This window comes from Giraffa tippelskirchi, chromosome 10, assembly GCF_054371585.1.
Source record: "Giraffa tippelskirchi isolate mGirTip1 chromosome 10, T2T-mGirTip1v1.2.pri, whole genome shotgun sequence".
NCBI classification, from domain to species: domain Eukaryota; kingdom Metazoa; phylum Chordata; class Mammalia; order Artiodactyla; family Giraffidae; genus Giraffa; species Giraffa tippelskirchi.
Window position 1 is genome coordinate 69,287,742 of NC_137284.1, and position 17,344 is coordinate 69,305,085.

The 17,344-nt window shown below is 36.7% G+C and overlaps 1 protein-coding gene across 7 annotated transcripts in view; it reads right to left on the reverse strand.

Annotated features, from left to right (window-relative positions):
• The window catches only part of ETV1 (ETS variant transcription factor 1), a 102,656-nt gene that overhangs the window by 38,665 nt on the left and 46,647 nt on the right, over positions 1-17,344 (reverse strand). For 6 of the 7 annotated variants that reach the window (XM_081537622.1, XM_081537624.1, XM_081537621.1 and 3 more), the window contains 2 exons: positions 5,408-5,537; positions 2,145-2,333 (listed from right to left, as the gene is read on the reverse strand). In XM_081537622.1, the coding sequence (XP_081393748.1) occupies positions 2,145-2,333; positions 5,408-5,537 (319 nt within the window). The remainder of the gene's footprint in view (positions 1-2,144; positions 2,334-5,407; positions 5,538-17,344) is intronic. The other variant, XM_081537627.1, reaches the window with a different exon arrangement.

A 17,344-nucleotide genomic window follows, 5' to 3' on the forward strand; every position in this document is an offset into this window, starting at 1 on the left:
TCATACCATTACACTCAGAAAGTCTCAGGTCCACAGGGTGAGAAGAGAAAGATAATGGACAGCGTTTCATAACCAAAGCACAAGAGGACACAGGGATGGAAACCAAGGTAGAAACGCTATTACTTGGTTTCATACTGGAAAGAATGCTTTCATTTTATCCTTTCATATCAGAAGAGTGACTGAATTTGAGACTGAGTCCCATTAAATAATCTATAAAAAGCAGATCTGAGTATTCCCTTATTTTAAGAAAGTCGCCAGTGGCACATCTTTGGGGTTTCCTCTGCTGATCTGGAGGATTCCTTTGGCTGAATTATTTTTATTATGGTGTGTCAGAACCCCTTTGCACAGGCTTATTGTTAAATTTGGGGTTCCCTGGTGGCTCAGAAGGTAAAGAATCTGCCTGCAATGCAGGAGACCTGGGTTTGATCCCTCGGTTGGGAAGATCTCCGGGGAAAGGGAATGGCAACTCACTCCAGTATTCTTGCCTGGAGAATTCCATGGACAGAGGAGCCTGGTGTGCTGCAGTCCATGGGGTCACAAAGAGTCAGACACGACTGAGCAACTAACCAACAACATACTAATCATGCTCTCAAGATTATGCCTGTTGTATCTGTTTGGTAGAAATACTACTATTTCATGGCATGTTACTATACATCTCTTTCCAATTCCACATTCAGGGTTGTCATATTGATAGCCTGGAATCTGCCATGGGGGCAATATTTGCATTACAGACTCATCAAATGCCTCAGATCAAAGTCTTGGGTTTTCTTCCATAGATCGTATTGTTAGCCATTTACTAACACACCACTTGCTCTACATAAGTACAGGGCTGCTGCTGCTGCTGCGAAGTCACTTCAGTCGTGTCTGACTCTGTGTGACCCCATAGACGGCAGCCCACCAGGCTCCCCCATCCCTGGGATTCTCCAGGCAAGAATACTGGAGTGGATTGCCATTTCCTTCTCCAGTGCATGAAAGGGAAAAGTGAAAGTGAAGTCGCTCAGTCGTGTCCGACTCTTTGCGACCCCATGGACTGCAGCCTACCAAGCTCCTCCGTCCATGGGATTTTCCAGGCAAGAGTACTGGAGTGGGGTGCCATTGCCTTCTCCAAGTACAGGGCAGAAGGGGAAAAAATAAATGCTGTATACAACTGAACTGTGTTTTTAAGTTGTATTATTAAGGCCTCTAAGTGTCCTTCAATATTTTATTTAAACACAGATTTTTAAATCTCTAAGAGTTGAGAATTACCCGGTATAGCATATTCTCTAGCTCTATGTCGTGTCTTGCCTTGTTCCTTTCTAAGTAATACTAATTCAGTCCCTATCACTTTAATGTTATATTCTCAGTGTTCAGGGTCATGCATCTACTGGCGTTAAATATCCATCACTTGGAAAGGAGGAAAGAGAGTTCTATCATATAAGTTCTCTTCTGCAAAACTATGTACAGCTAAACCAGTCAGTCTAAGGTAAAGAACCTAATTCCATAAGCCACCTACTAAAATTAGTCTCCTAACTTTATTTTACAAGTACACACATATGCTCATAAAAATGGGATGATCTGATTTAAAGTTTAAGTGAAGCAATTTAATTCAAGCAAAGAGAAAGGGAAATGTTCAAATGTCAGTATATAGATTAATTTTCCATTTTAGCAACCAATTTAAATGTTTATAAAGAAATGTTTATAAATGACCTTCTCCACAAATTATTTATAGCTAAAGACAGAGCAAACTCTAAAAACATTTTGCACAGCTGTGCAAAATTAATACACTTGCCTTGAATTCACTATAGGTCCTAGGAAGTGGTAAACGAATTTCTTCCAAGAATCCTAAAAACAGTTTTGCTTTTTTTTTTTTTTTAAATGGTACTGCAGTTACCAAGGGATAAGGGGTAGGGAGGAATAAATTGGGAGATTGGGATCGACATATGCACACTACCATTGATAAAATAGATAACTAATAAGGATATATTTCATAGCACAGGGAACTCTACTCAGTCCTTTGTAATGACCTATATGAGAAAAGAATCTAAAAAAGAGTAGCTATACGTATATGTATAACTGATTCACTTTGCTGTATAGCAGAAACTAACACACACATTGTAAATCAACTATATTCCAATAAACTTTTTTATACGGTACTTGCACTTTACCTGTGATCCATGGGGTAGCTGCTGTCTTGGATGGGCTGCGATGGAGGGAGGTGAGCTGGGAAGGCGCGGTCGGGTTTTGAAGTGTGAGCTGAGCTGGGAGATGCATGGTGCAGGGGGGACACTGGGGTGCTGGATGGTGTTGGGGGGTTGGAGGGCCTCATTCCCACTTGTGGCTTCTGATCATAGGCACTACCCAAGAGAGAAGAGAAAGGAGGATGTGTGTTTCTTGGGAAAAATTAAAACTCCATCCTCCCCCCGAACAATTCAAGGAAAGAAAAAATATTTCAGGCTAAAGTTCTAAGGAAGTTTAGAATGGTATGGCTTTTGGTTTTTGCAATTCTAGAACATGTAATCATCAAAACAGCCACACACTTAAACAGAAAATAGGATAATATGTCGCTTGGAAACAGCATAAATATAAAACATCTATTTTTAATACATATACAAACAACATAGCATAAGGAAAATCTGTCAGTAAAAGCAGTGACATTATTTCCATCTATTCTTTGTTGTTGTTGTTGTTGTTGTTTTGGCCACACTGTGAGACATGCAGGATCCTATGAGGGTTAGAACTTATGCTCCCTGCATTGGAAGTGTGGAGTTTTAACCACTGACTACCAGGGAAGTCCCTATTACCATCTGTTCTTGATATGTCTCCTTAAGCATAGATCTTTCCTAGATCATTAAATATTTCTGATATTATAATCCTTCTACATTACAGAAGACTTTAGAATAAGAAGTCGTATCAGTTTAACGAGATGCAGATCATACTTGACTCGCCTTTATTTGTTGTAGAATTCTAAGAAGCTGATGCTTTTGCCTTATTTTCATTCTTTTAGTGTAAAATAAATGATGCCTGGCATTAACTTCCTCACATGAGATAATAAAGATTTATGAGGCAAATTAAAACGTCTCTGATGTATTTAAACCTTCTTGGAGCATAAGAATAGGCACAAAATAATGTTCTTAAGAATAAAATCCTGTTATCACAGTCTAACTTCTAAACATAATTACAAAAGAATAAAATGAGTAAGCTTGTTTTTATACACATTATGAATTTAAGTTGCAGTCTTTAGCATTGTTCTCAGGGATATGATTTAACTAACTCGTCTAATCTAAAAATACTTTATTGAAAACAAATTATATTTAAGCTTCTGAACAAAAAATATCTAGGTTAAAATACTCTGTTTCCTTTTAAGATAAAAAGCATTCACCAGTATATTTTTTCTTTAAAAAAGAAACTTTAAATAAAAAAAAATTGATAATTTATCCTGTTGCTCCATCTATACAAAAGAATTACATCCAAGCATGAAACTACAGAAGTAGAGGAGTATGGGCTGCATAAGTCTTTCTTCTTTTACAGCAAAGTCCACAAACTCATACTATTTGGTTCCACCTGTTTCCTTTACCAATATTTCTGAATGAGAATGTACTTCTTTTATAAAATGGTTCACCTGTTTCATTCCCATGTGAAAAATAATGATATATCTTCTGTCCTAGGATATTACTTTTTTCTCATAAAATGCTATACTGTGTTACAGTGTTCATATAGAAATGGAAAAAACAGAATTAAATCCATTAAATCACTGTGGGAATTATTGGTCCCCGAGAAGAATCTCAAAATATACAAGTAATTCTATCATTAATTTATGAAAGTCAGATGTCTTTTTTTTAAATATGTCTATAAAGCAGTAGTTCTTCCATAGTCACACTTCTGATCAATGGTAAAATGCAATGACAATTCTATACCTATTTGGTTTATTAATTAATAATTCTCCAATATTTTAAATAATTACTCTGAATACATAGTATTCATAAGGAGAAAATGCAAAAGTTAAAAACGTGATAAAATAAAACTCAGATTGATCAATATTGTTTTATCTGAACCCAGTATGTTTTAATAGTAGGCTTCTATAAGAGATATATCTTATAAAAGCTTTGTAGTTCAACTGAACTACCTTCATCATTTCAGACTCTGGTGACCCTTCTAGGAAAGAGGATATAGAAGGCAAGTTTGCAAGAACAAATAGTAATGAAATATCCAAGCACTGGTCAGGTACCATGAAACTATACAAATCAAAGCTTTTTGAATCTTAAATATCTTAAACAACAAACTAGTGAATATAACAAAAAGGAAGTAGACTCACAGATGCAAAGAACAAGTGAATGCTTTCCAGTGGGTAGAGGGAAGCAGGAGGGGCAATACAGGGGTAGGAGATTAAGAGGTACAAATTACTAGGAGTAAAATAATCTATAAGAACATATTGTACAACACTGGCAATGTAGCCAATATTTTATAATAACTATAAATGGAGCATAACCTTTAAACACTGTGAATCACTATATTGTACACCTCTAACTTTCAGCTGTACTTCGATTTAAAGAATGGAAAAAAAAATAAAATTATTCTGTAGAAGGAAACAGAGTATAGGTAAAAAAAACATCTGAGGAGACAGAAGGCTCCTCTGAATCATAATGCATTATGAACTTGAATCAACATAATTTATAAGACCACAAATATTTGTAATCATTTTTGTAAGTTTCTAAACTAACTCCTTTAAAGGACTAAGTCTCTATTGTAATTGAGAGTAATAACATACAATATACAGAGCCAACTTTTTCCTTATGCAATTAGAGGCCAATATGAAAAGTAGCAGAATGCAATTTACTGTGAAGGGTTTTTAATGAACATACATGTTATCAAATTTTCCAACAAAGGAACAATGTACTTCTACTGCTCCACCCTTTACTATCATCAGAAGGAACAACTGGTTTTCTAACAGATAATAGCCTTTGCTAAGCCTTATAAAATTCTAACTTTACTGTAACTGTCCATGAATGCATCTTATAGATCATCTGCAAAGCCTGTCAGATAACTAATGTACTGTTTAGACTTGCCAAATGCTTCATTGTTTTCCCCATACAAACTCTAAAGTGCATAATGAATTCTTTCTAATGAGAACTGAACTTTCGGTACCTGTTCATGCCACCTAAGACCCTTTTTACAACCTCAGGATGTATCACCTAACAGTTGTGGAAAAGCAGCTCATGATCTGGATAAAGATGACTGCTTTAAAATGATTCTAGAAGTATATGAACAGACAGTAAACGGTCCTGTTGAGTTCTGCTCAACACATGACCTAATTAGCTTGTTACATGCTGAAGATGAACTCTTATAAAATACAACTTGAGATTTTATATTATGGTACATTTGTGTTTCAGTAAGTACCATCAGGTGCTCGCTATACACTCAATTACTTTACCTGACATTGTACAGGCACTTTTCTCCATAGCTGAATTTAAAGGGCTGTTCTTGACTGCAGGCAGAGCCGAGTTCTGAACATGGACTGTGGGGTTCTTTCTTGATTTTCAGTGGGAGGCCATGAAAAGCCACTAGAAAACAAAACAAAAATGCCCACAAAAATGAAATCCTGTTAGGAATTAAGTACACTAACCTGTTCTATCCTTCTTGGTTAAAATGTCACTAACATTTCATATTAACTTTCATACATAAGAAAAATCACACTGGACAAATTTCATGCAAGAAAAGATTCTGGAGAATCTTATATACTCTCCATATATTCATTGTTTGCTTTTATTGTATAACAAAATGCATGCTGGAACTTTCTCATTACTAAAAGTCAAATGAACTACTTGTAACTGGCTTAGCTGACACTCACAAAATGAGAAGTTCAGTTTTCAGAAAATAAGCTTGAAAATATTTCAGCAAGGTTTCCAATAACACAAGCAGGGAAAAAAAAAAACAACACAACTGATTATTTAAGAATTAACTGAAAATAGGAGCATAATTTTAAGAATTAATTGAAAGGAAAATATTTCAAGTGTATCAATAGTAATGGTTTAATGGAATAAAAATTAAACTATGAGGGAGAAAATCCAGCTGCAGTTCTTAGGGTAACTAATGATACTTTGGACAAAAGGATAAAAACTCAACATCTTTGTGGCCAGTGCTTATATATAAAACTACACATAAAAGTACTTGTCTAACTACTTAAGAGAAGTGTGAAGATACATTGTGAGAAATACATTAAAGTTATGTTATGCTTTATGACCATAAAGCAATTATTCTATATGAAATGATAGTTTCTCCTTTTTCATATGACACTGTCATGTCATTACTGTTCAATATAATATAAAGACAACATCATAAAATATGAATAAATATGTATATTTAGGTTGGAATCATATCTCTCAAACCAAAAAATAAATAATGTTATATATTTTTGTTATTTTATATGAAGCTGAAAAAAATATATACTAGAGATCCTCAGAATAACTGAAGTTTTAGTAAAAATGGAAAAATAAATAAAAAGATAAGAGGAAAAACAGACATGAGAATGAATCTTAGTTTCATACAATATGCACAGGTATGAATAATCAAGGATAAGCCCAAGAAGGACACACTGTGGATAGTTATTCCAACTCTGTAAAACCTGAGATTAAAATACAAAATATTAAGTACATATACTATAAACGAAGATAAGACAAGAGAAACTTTGTGGTTTATGATGCCATTGTCTTGATCATAACATTACAGCATTATAAACTTGTACTAGCTTGAATGTCATATATAATTTTAGTATAAGAAATTGATATCAAGAACTACCAAGCTCCAAGAAAATAAATTTGTTAATATAAGCACATGATTTTGACTGAAATCTTCAGTGATACTCAAGAAACATCTGAAGCACTGTGGAAAACAAATTTGTCACCGAATTAGTTGTCTAAGGAAAACTTAATAAATAATAATACAATTATTTCACTGAGTGATCTATTTCAAAGTATTTTTTCTAATTTAATGTATGTTTAATATACCTACTCAGAGTAGAGAGTCAGAGAAACAGAAACAAAGGGAAAATTATATATGTTTTCATATGCAAATGGTACATATGTTCATTAACTTTATCAAGTCAGAAAGTTATAATTTATAAAATGCTAAGATGAAAGAGGCTTAACAACCTCAGGAATCACTTCAGAGCATGAGGACTTGCTTCGATACTGATTTGAACAAAACAACTAAAAGAGACAACTTTCCAATGAGTGAGACATTTCAATGTGGACTAGGTAAGAAATTATTGTTAATTTTGTTGAATGTGATGATGAAACGGCAATTGTTCCCAAAAAAAAAAAAAAAGGTTTAAAGCTAAAGCTTCATTAAATATTTACAGATAAAAAAATAAGTCCTGGAATTTCGTTAAAATAATCTAGAAAAAGATGGGTAGGGGAAGAATCAAATAGAAAAATGTTGGTAAATGTTAAAAGCAGACTGATGGGTCAGTGGGAGTTCATTACATTATTCTCTTTACCTTTATCTAAATCCTAAATTCACAAGATAAAATGTTTTTTAAATTATGAAACACAAACACAAAGGATTTAAAGGAGCATCCTTTAAGAAAATTCTTTCCCTCTGCATGTGCATGTGTGTATGTATATGTTACTTCTTAGAATGACAAATATTGCATGGTGAAATCTTGTAATATATTAATCATGCATTTTCTGCTTTCTTAACAAATAGTTTTCAATTCTTTATGACTTACTTGAAAATATACAACAAAATGTGCATACCTTAAGTTCAGCACTTTAAGTATTGGGTTTTATATTTTCCTAAGAATAATCAGTACCAACAACAAAGGAACTCAAGTCGTACCTGAGAGATCAGAAGTAATTTGTATGAATAAAAATGGATAAGATCTCAAAAGCTAATAAATTGGCAGTACGATGATGCAAAGTTGATCATATTTATCAAAATATCAGACATTATCAGAGATTACTATATTCAACATTACTATGTTTCAAAAGTCTTTGGGACCATGAAGTAGGAAAGGATTAGTGAACAGGATGCAAAGGCATTAACCATGAAAGAAAATTATCTCTGAATTAGGCTTCATTGAAATTAAGAACTTCTCTTCCTCAAGACACTAAGCTACACACACCAAGAAGTCACTTGCTATAGAAAGATCAGAGACATCATACTCAACCTAACAAAAATTGTTACAAAGAGAGAAAAGAAACAAGCCAATTAAAATTGGGCAAAAGATTCAAACAGGCAGTTCATAAAAGAAGATATCCAAATAGCAAAATAAATAAGCAACAAAATGAACATATATGGAAAAGTATTCATCTTTACTCATCAAGAATTTGCAAATAAAGTCACGTCAGGTTATACTATATACCACTAGGATGGCTAAAGATTGGCATTACAAAGACATGAAGAAGACCTAAAGCAATAAGAACTTAAATATATGTTACTAAGAGTATAAACTCACACACACACACATACAAACATTCTGGAAAACTTTTTGGCAGTATCAACCAAGTCTTCGCATAAACCTCCCCTATGATCTAGTAAATGAGTCTCTTCGGTAGATATCAAAGAGAAAGGACTGAATATGTTCACCAAAAGGACATATTCATAGCAGCTTTATTCATAATGCCAAAACTGGAAAAATTCCAATGTTCATTACCAGCAAAATGGATAAATACCGTGTGGCTTATTCATACAATGGAATATTCTACAAGAATAACAAGGAACACACTGGTGACACATAGCATGTCTCTCAGATGGTAAGCTGAGTAAAAGAAGACAAGCACAAAAGAGGATGTAGTAAAGGAATTTGAAGAACAGACCACCCTGAGAGTGAAAGAATCTTCCATTGGTAGATGGGAGTATTAATGACCAAGAGAAGAAACTAGTAACCTAATGTTGATGTTTAGTCACTAAGTCATGTCCGATTGCTTCGCAACCCCATGGAATGTAGCCTGCCTGGCTCCTCTGTCCATGGAGTTTTCCAGCCAAGAATACTAGAGTGGGTTGTCATTTCCTTTTCAGGGGATCTTCCCAACCCAGGAATCAAATCTGCATCTCCTGCACTAGCAGGTGGATTCTCTACAGAGCTGTAAATATTTTATATTTGCTCTACACAGTGATTATGAGTATATATGTATGTAAAATTCACCAAGTTATACACTTAAAATTTTTTGCTTTGAGATAAATGTTTTGCTCCAAAAAAAGGTTTAAAAATATGAGAAACATCAAGCAACGCTCTACAAATTGAGATGTTTGAAAATGCCTGGCCTCCTGTTCCAGTAGAGACATCTGATAATGTGCTTCAACTTCACAGGATAAATAATTCCAGTTGAATCAGGGGAGGGATGACAACTCTGGGGTACCACCAGGAATGATTCCTAGCACGACAGTAGCCTCCTATCAAAATGTCCATTAATATCAACCTAGAAGCAAAAAAGCATAACTCATCCTTGATACACCATCTGGAGCTTTCAGACTGGCCCCAAGAACTTCTTGGAGTGACCACAGAAGAAAGAACATAAGTACACTCAAAGTGTACTCAGAGGGAAGCTGATCCCTAAACAGAGGATCCCTAAATTTGGCCAATCATCAAAATACTCAGGGAAATTTTGAAAAAAAATAAAATAAAACAGGGATTCTAATATTCCATATGTCATTAGTTCAACTGTGTCCCCTCCAAATTTTAACTTGCATTCCTACCTCAGACATGACCTTATTTGGAAAACTAGTTAAGATAGGGTCATTAGAGTGGAATCCAATCTAGTATTACTGGTGTCCTCGTACAAATAGGGCATTAGGACAGAGAAACACAGTGAGAATGCCATGTGAAATGAAGGCAGAGATTAGAGTGATGCTTCTTTAAGCCAAGAATTGCCAAAATTGCCTGCAAACTGCCATAATCTAGGGAAGAGGGAAGGAACACTCTCTCTCTCACAGCCATCAGAGCCCTGCCAACACTTTCATCTCAGACTCCTAGCTTCCAGAGTTGTGAGACAATAAATTTCCACTTCTTAAGCTACCTAGTTTATGATACTTTGTAATGGCAGCCTTGGGCTTCACTGGTGGCTCAGTGGTAATGAATCTCTCTGCCCAGCAGGAAATGTGGGTTGGATCCTTGGGTGGGGAAGATCCCCAGGAATAGGAAATGGCAACCCACTCCAGTATTCTCACCTGGGAAATCCAATGGACAGAGAAGCCTGGTGGGCTCCACGGGGTCACAAAAGAGTCAGACATGACTTAACCATTAAACAACAACAAAAATGGTGACTCTAGCAAACTCATACACCGTTCCCAGGAACTCTGCTTCACTACGGCTGGTATACAGATCACCATTATCTTTTAAAATTTTCTAGGTGATTCTCATAACCAGACAAATTTCAGATCCACAATGATCTTGGCAACACTTGGATCCAGTGTATGCTGCCCTGAAACAGGTCCAAGACTTGAAAAGACTTAAAAAAAATGAAGTCGAACAATGTCTTTCTTTTTGTTAGATGCCAACACTCAAGGATTCTCACAGGTTCTCCAAGAGGTTTAGAGCTCCTGTACTCTCTCTGTGTGTGGGCCTCTTAATCGCTGTGGGCTCTTGGAACCACGACTTTTTTTTTTTCTAATCATAAGCCAAATGCTAGGTTTTGGGGGGGTTTTGTTTTTTTAATTGCTGCGTTGAGGAGGAAAAAAGAAGCCAACCTAAGATCTTCAATCTTTTGCACAAGAACCAAAGCAACTTTATTTTCCTCATTTTCAGTCTTCTGCCTCCTGGAGATCTTAGATCTCAAAAATGACTTCTTTATTCTTTGGTAAGGGTAGTACAGAGACTCTTTCCAGAGGGAAGACCGGGTTTGGGTATTTCATCACAGGGCTGAGAGTCTGAGCGTCTGCGAACAGGCAGTTTTCCAGCTCACTGGCACGGGCACAAGTGGAAGCAGCACATTCATTTTGCGCAATTTGCTTTACCTTCCCACATGGAGTTGGTGCATGTAAAAGGCTGTTAAGTACTAAATTATTCCTTATCAAATCACCATCATCTGGAGTCATGATCAACACTAATTAAATTACTTTCACTGAACATGGCTCTAGCCTGCTGCCGAGGCTGCTAGGTACATTTCATCTTGCTTAGTGTACTGTCCTGCCTGTGTCGGCAACAGAGGGCTACAGGGATCAGCATTGTTTGTAGTTTTAATTACAGTGAATCTTTCTTTCTTCAAGTGTATCAAATCAACAGAGTTAACTCCTTCACTTCATTTACAAACAAGTGATGGCTCCCAATGTATGTTACATTCTATCCCTGACTTCAGACAAATCATATCATTCATCTGCCGACTTCCTCAACCACATTTCCATGCAAACTTTTATGACCTGCAACTCCTCCGGACAATCAGATTTTTAGGAGAAGCCAAGAGAACTCTCAAGAGACGCATCTAGCATTTTTGCTTTGATGGAGGCTTGACCTTTAAAACCACATCTTAAGGCTGACTTACAATGACTGAGTTCCTCTAATGGTTAAGTTTAAGAGCTCCAAAATACCAAGACGTTAGAAAATGCACTTCCAAAATAAACTTAACCACTTCTTAATTCACAAAGTTTACTTGGGGTTATGGTATTCATCATAAAGTATTTGCTAGATTAGCGATTGTTTTCATTTTGGAACAATGAACTATGAGGCATCATCTTGGCTTCCATTTTTTTTACTGCCCACATTTTAGACCAGAGGCACACTCCTGTCATCTTTCTCCTGGAGCACACAATGTAAGGCCCTTGGCTCTCCAAATGCAACAATGCTGGCATACAACTAAGTCTTTGGTTCAGGGTGTTGTTTAGTCACAAAGTTGTGTCCGACTCTTTTGTGACCCCGTGGACTGTATAGCCCACCAGGCTTCTCTGTCCATAGGATTTCCCAGACAAGAATACTGGACTGGGTTGCTATTTCCTTCTCCAAGGGATCTTCCTGACTCAAGGATTGAACCTGAGTCTCCTGAATTAGCAGGCGGATTCTTTACCACTGAGCCATCAGGGAAGTCCCTTGGTTCAGGGTGGACATATGATAAGTCATATGTGAACATCTACAATATTGATGTAGAAAATGAATTTAACAATTTGCTTATAGAAGAATAATTTCCTAAATAATCATGACGCTGAAGTATTTTTTTGGGTACTACTAAACTGAAAACAGACCATGTTATGATTGCCTGGTTCATGTTAGTTCAGACAATAAACAATGAAATCTATGAATTCAGCTTTTGTTTATATTGCTATAGTGAACATGAAGTAAATTTAAGAAAGATAATATGCTTAACTGTAGGTGTAAATTTTTTAAACTCTCATTGAGTTTGGAATAGTGATAGAAAACACTCCTACAAAGCCTCAAAAAACTCAAATTTACACAGTATTATAAAGGTTTCAAAGAATCTTCAACAACTCTGGATTCTCATCATTCAACACAAGAAGGACATTAGCATTCCAATTTTGAAAAAAAAAAAATAAAGAGGCATAAAGAAGCTAAGCTTCATGCCTAACTAAAAGCCTAGGACTAATTTATTTCAGGTAGGAATTAAAGCCTTGGGCTTTGGGCAGCAATTCTTGAACCCTTGACCACACAATTCAAATTTACTTTGTGTAGGCACACTTAAGATTTCCGTCATGCATGAGAACCACTATAGCATTATATCAGATGTTTCTTTATCCATATATTTATTTCTTCATTAATTCATCCATTTACTAGCCTAGACATTATGCCATTTGCTAAGGGGCAGGGCATGTGGAGTTACAGAAGAAGTTGAACAGTAAGTCCTACTATCAAGAGTTCACAAAATTCCAATTAGAGCTTCATAACATTGCTTTTTTTTTTAAGAAAAGTTCTAGTAAGTATATTAGCCAGTCTTCAAGTTTGATTAATTCATGTGTATGCAATGCATATTTCTATATACATAACCTTAATAATATATTCTTGGCACTTGCATCTAGATGAAAACAATTCTCAGAGCATTCATGCTTGCTTTTAGGCATTCTGCCTTCTTTCAGTTTATTGCTGGGACCAAAGGCATTTAAAAATTCACACCACTCATATTCCACTGAAGGAAAAATATTGCTATCCAACAACTAACGCTTCCCTGTGACTCTGATAACCAAAATGTCACAAATGATGGGTCCCCTTCTCTATGTGGACAGTGAGCATAAATACAATGATAAGTTGTCTCAGCTATGACCTTTCACTTTGCTTTCTTCCCTACTCTTATCATATATGCAAGTGAAATAGAGCAGTAATTTCTGTGACTACAAAACAATTACCCTGGAAAGAGAAACACATCACATTTTTAACTACTTATCTAAATAAAACTACATCTTTGAATCACACCTGTAGTTTTTGAATCTGTAGCTGGGAATTTAGAGCCTTGATGAGAATCTCTTGATTTTGATGGTGATTTCTGGGCTGCTCAAAAAAATCTGTTTTAGAATGATCTACTGAACAAATGTCTTGAGAGTCCCTCAGACAGCAAGGAGATCAAACCAGTCAATCTTAAAGGAAATCAACCCTGAGTATTCAGTGGAAGGACTGACGCTGAGGCTGAAGCTCCAATACTTTGGCCACCTGATGCGAAGAGCCAACTCATCGGAAAAGACACTGATGCTCGGAAAGAGTGAAGGCAGAAGAAGAAGAGGGTGACAAAGGATGAGATGGTTTGATGGCATCACCAATTCAATGGACATGAACTTGGGCAAACTCCAGGAGATGGTGAAGGACAGGGAGGCCCGGTGTGCTTAAGTGGCAGAGTTGGACACAACTTGGCGACTGAACAACAACAAAAAAACAGAATTCTAGAGCAGGAGTTGGCAAATCGCACAGCCCATGGGTCAATCCAGTTTCCCACCTGTTCTGGTAAATAAAGTTTTACTGGAACACTTTTCCATCCATTCATTTACGTAGACTCTAGGACTGCATTGAGTAACAATGGGGGTACACGTGACAGAAACCTTTGATCCACCAAATCTAAAATATTTACCATCTGATCCTTTACAGGAAAAAAAAAAGTTTGCTGATCCCTATTTTAGATTATAGTCTGCAAAGAAAGAGAGAAAAAAATATATAAAAGTGGATGGATGGCATAGTGACACCTCCTAGTGTTAGGGTACACTAAGTTAGTTAACAACGGACATTCAAGTTTGCTTTATTAACCCTGTGTTTACTCTGACTCTCCAAATCATATAAACAGCCCTGTGTGGCCAATTTACAGGGATATACACAAACATGATGGTGAAAAAAATGACATGTTATTGAGGCTCTAAAACACTAGAAATTTATGTGCTTTGAGGAATTTCAAAGCATTTACTTAGACCATGGTTATGTATAACGTGGAAAGTTTTCTATACTTGTTTACAAAATATAACTGAGAAAGTCAAAACAAATCATTCTGTGGACACAAAAGCACTTGTAAAAAAAATTTCACTTGGCTACGGCAGTGAATTAAAAACAAAAGTCTCTGTAAAAAGGGGGAAAAGTAAATGGTATACATAAATTAGGTTATTTAAGGCCAGATACAATTATGGCATGAAAAATGCATGTAGCCTTTTATATAAATATATGTAGTTGGGAATACACTCACTAGATGAAAAGCATTCACTTTAAGTTAATATCACTTCAGTTCCAAGTGATAAATGGGTGGCAATGACCTCAATTAGTACAGGGTTAAATTCCAGAAGCAAAGGCGAACGTTTGTGTACAAATAAAGACAATAGTGTTACATGCTTAATAAATCCATCTTCCAAGACTTACAGAAAATCGGCAGGCACTTCGGCTGCATCTAAGCCTCTCATAGATTCTTTTCCAGTACATTTACCTCTTTCAAGCCTGCCCTACCCCCACTGCGGACACATACCACTCACACATACACACACTGACATCCATTACTAAAGGGCCTAATCTCAGCTATCAGCAGAGTGCCTTTATGGGGCCATTAAACCATTTCTCTTGTTTACAGTACCCGAAGAAAGATGTGAATTATGTCTGTGACAAAACAAGCGATAACATTTCTAAACCGCTATCAAAATGCAAACTGAAACACATTTTAAGGACAGAGACCCTGATTCCCGTTTTCCATTATTTTCCGTTATTTGCAGCATCTGGAAATAGATTCAGCTATAATACTTCCGAGACAAAAATTTAGACCATAGCACAGCAAGTTGATGTGTATTTTTTCTGTTTTTTTAAAGGAACATTATCAGTGGGGGTTAGACACCATATCTAGTTGGTCCTTTGATGTTATCGGCAGGACACAGAACTCGGGGCAGTAACAATCACAAAGGTGAACTAAGGGAGATTTTCACCCCTTGTTATAGATCCCAGAATTCTTGAATTGAAAACATTAGATGTGATCAAGTTTTAGGGACTAAGCTGATATTTCTACCAGAAACCTCTGTGCTAAAGAGATCATAAGTGAATGCCCTATGGGTATGACTCTTTTCCAAACAGCTGATTCATTGGAAAAGACCCTGATGCTGGGAAAGATTGAAGGCAAAAGGAGAAGAAGGTGGCAGAGGATGAGATGGTTAGACAGTATCATTGACTCAATGGACATGAATCTGAGCAAACTCTGGGAAACAGTGAAGGACAGGGAAGCCTGGCTTGCTTCAGTCCTGGAGTCACAAAGAGCTGGATACAAATTAGCGGCTAAACAACAAAAATAGGTAAAAAGATGAAAAAGAGGAGCTACTTTTCTTTATTACAAAATACTTTTTTTTGCTAAAAAAAAAAGTGCTAAAGCAATTACAATAGTAACATCAAAGATCACTGATCACAGGTCACCATAACAAATACAGTAATAATAACACCGTTAGAAATATTGTGAAAATTACCAAAATGTAACACAGAGACAAGAAGTGAGCAAATCACCTAGAAGCCTCACTGTGCTAAGAAGAGCACATTGGAGGAAGGCAAACAGTCATTAATCTGTCCCTACATTGCTACCGAAAGTAAATACTCAGTACCTGCAAGGAACTTCCGGGGCAGTTTGGAAGCCAGAACTGAATCTCAGAGGAGCCACACATTGCTCAGAAGGGGACAATCAGATTTTTTTTCCTAATACCAAACTTCTATCAGTTACAGGGACTGCACACTCCACTGCAGGGATTCCTAAATGGTCCTGCCAGGGGGTGTACGTACCTGAACAAGAGAGAGGACAGAGTATATAAAAGTCCTGAAAGTCATCCCACACACCTCAAGGCCCCATCCAGAATCAGGTGTGGTGTCTACAGATGTAAAAACCAGTGCTGAGGACAGAGCCAAAATCAGAAGCCAGGAATCCTCGGGGTCTGCAGAGTAAAGCCTCCTGACAAAGTTCCACAGCCTCATAAGACAGTTATTTCTTAGATGTACACTTCATAAATCAACTCTCTCTCCATCACAGTGTACCATCATGCCATTTTAACAGACAGAAGAGGATGGACAAGTATTCTGGATATGGGACCGATCCTCTCTTCTACAATTAGTGGTGATACCATGATGCAGTCAACTCTCTCTCACCTGAAGGTCACTCATCTACCTAGCAGTACTAATGGTCTAAACCAGAGAGTTTCTATTTGATCCACATGGGAGTTTCAAATAATTTCAGTTAGTTGAGATCATTTAAAAATCAGCTTCAAAATCTCTTTCTGGTTTAAAAATCCAAAACTCTGGCTTCTCTAGGGAAACAAACAAAACAAAACACAATATCCAGCAACACTGATTCCACTTTCCAGCCTCAAAAGTTGACTGAGCTCATTATCAGCTTCCTCTTTGGCCACAACCTGTGTTTTCCTCTCTGCCACAGTCCTCACTATAGCTCCCACTCCACACTCCATTATCTCCTGCACTAAATTCACTTCCCTCATTTCTACACTGGGCATGAGTGTTTTCTACACCTCACCAAACACATAGCTAAGAAATCATTAGTGAGTGTGTTTCTACATGTGGATGTGCATGTGCTCAGACACATACACATCACCTCTAATCAGCAAAAATAAAACTCATATCTCGTTCAGGCTTAGGTGCTCAAGTACCCTTCTCAGGCAATAAGGCATGGCAGGAAAGGTAGCAGGTACTTAAATCTGTCAGGTTTCAAAGTTTGCCACCACTTTGACTTACCAGCAGTAAAAGCGAGCAAGCCTCTCTGCGCTTCATTTTACTCTTCTATAAAAAATGGGCATGATAACGGCAACTGCCTTGTGGAGTTGCTGAAAGGATTAAATAAATAGGACACTCTCTGTGCAGTGTGTAAGTACTCAGTAATATCTGCTATTGGTATAGTTATTATTCAAACCCAGAATATTTAGGCATGACAGCTAAGAGAGCATGTAGATCATCCAGAAACATAGCAGCAGTGGCTAAGAGCATGGAGAG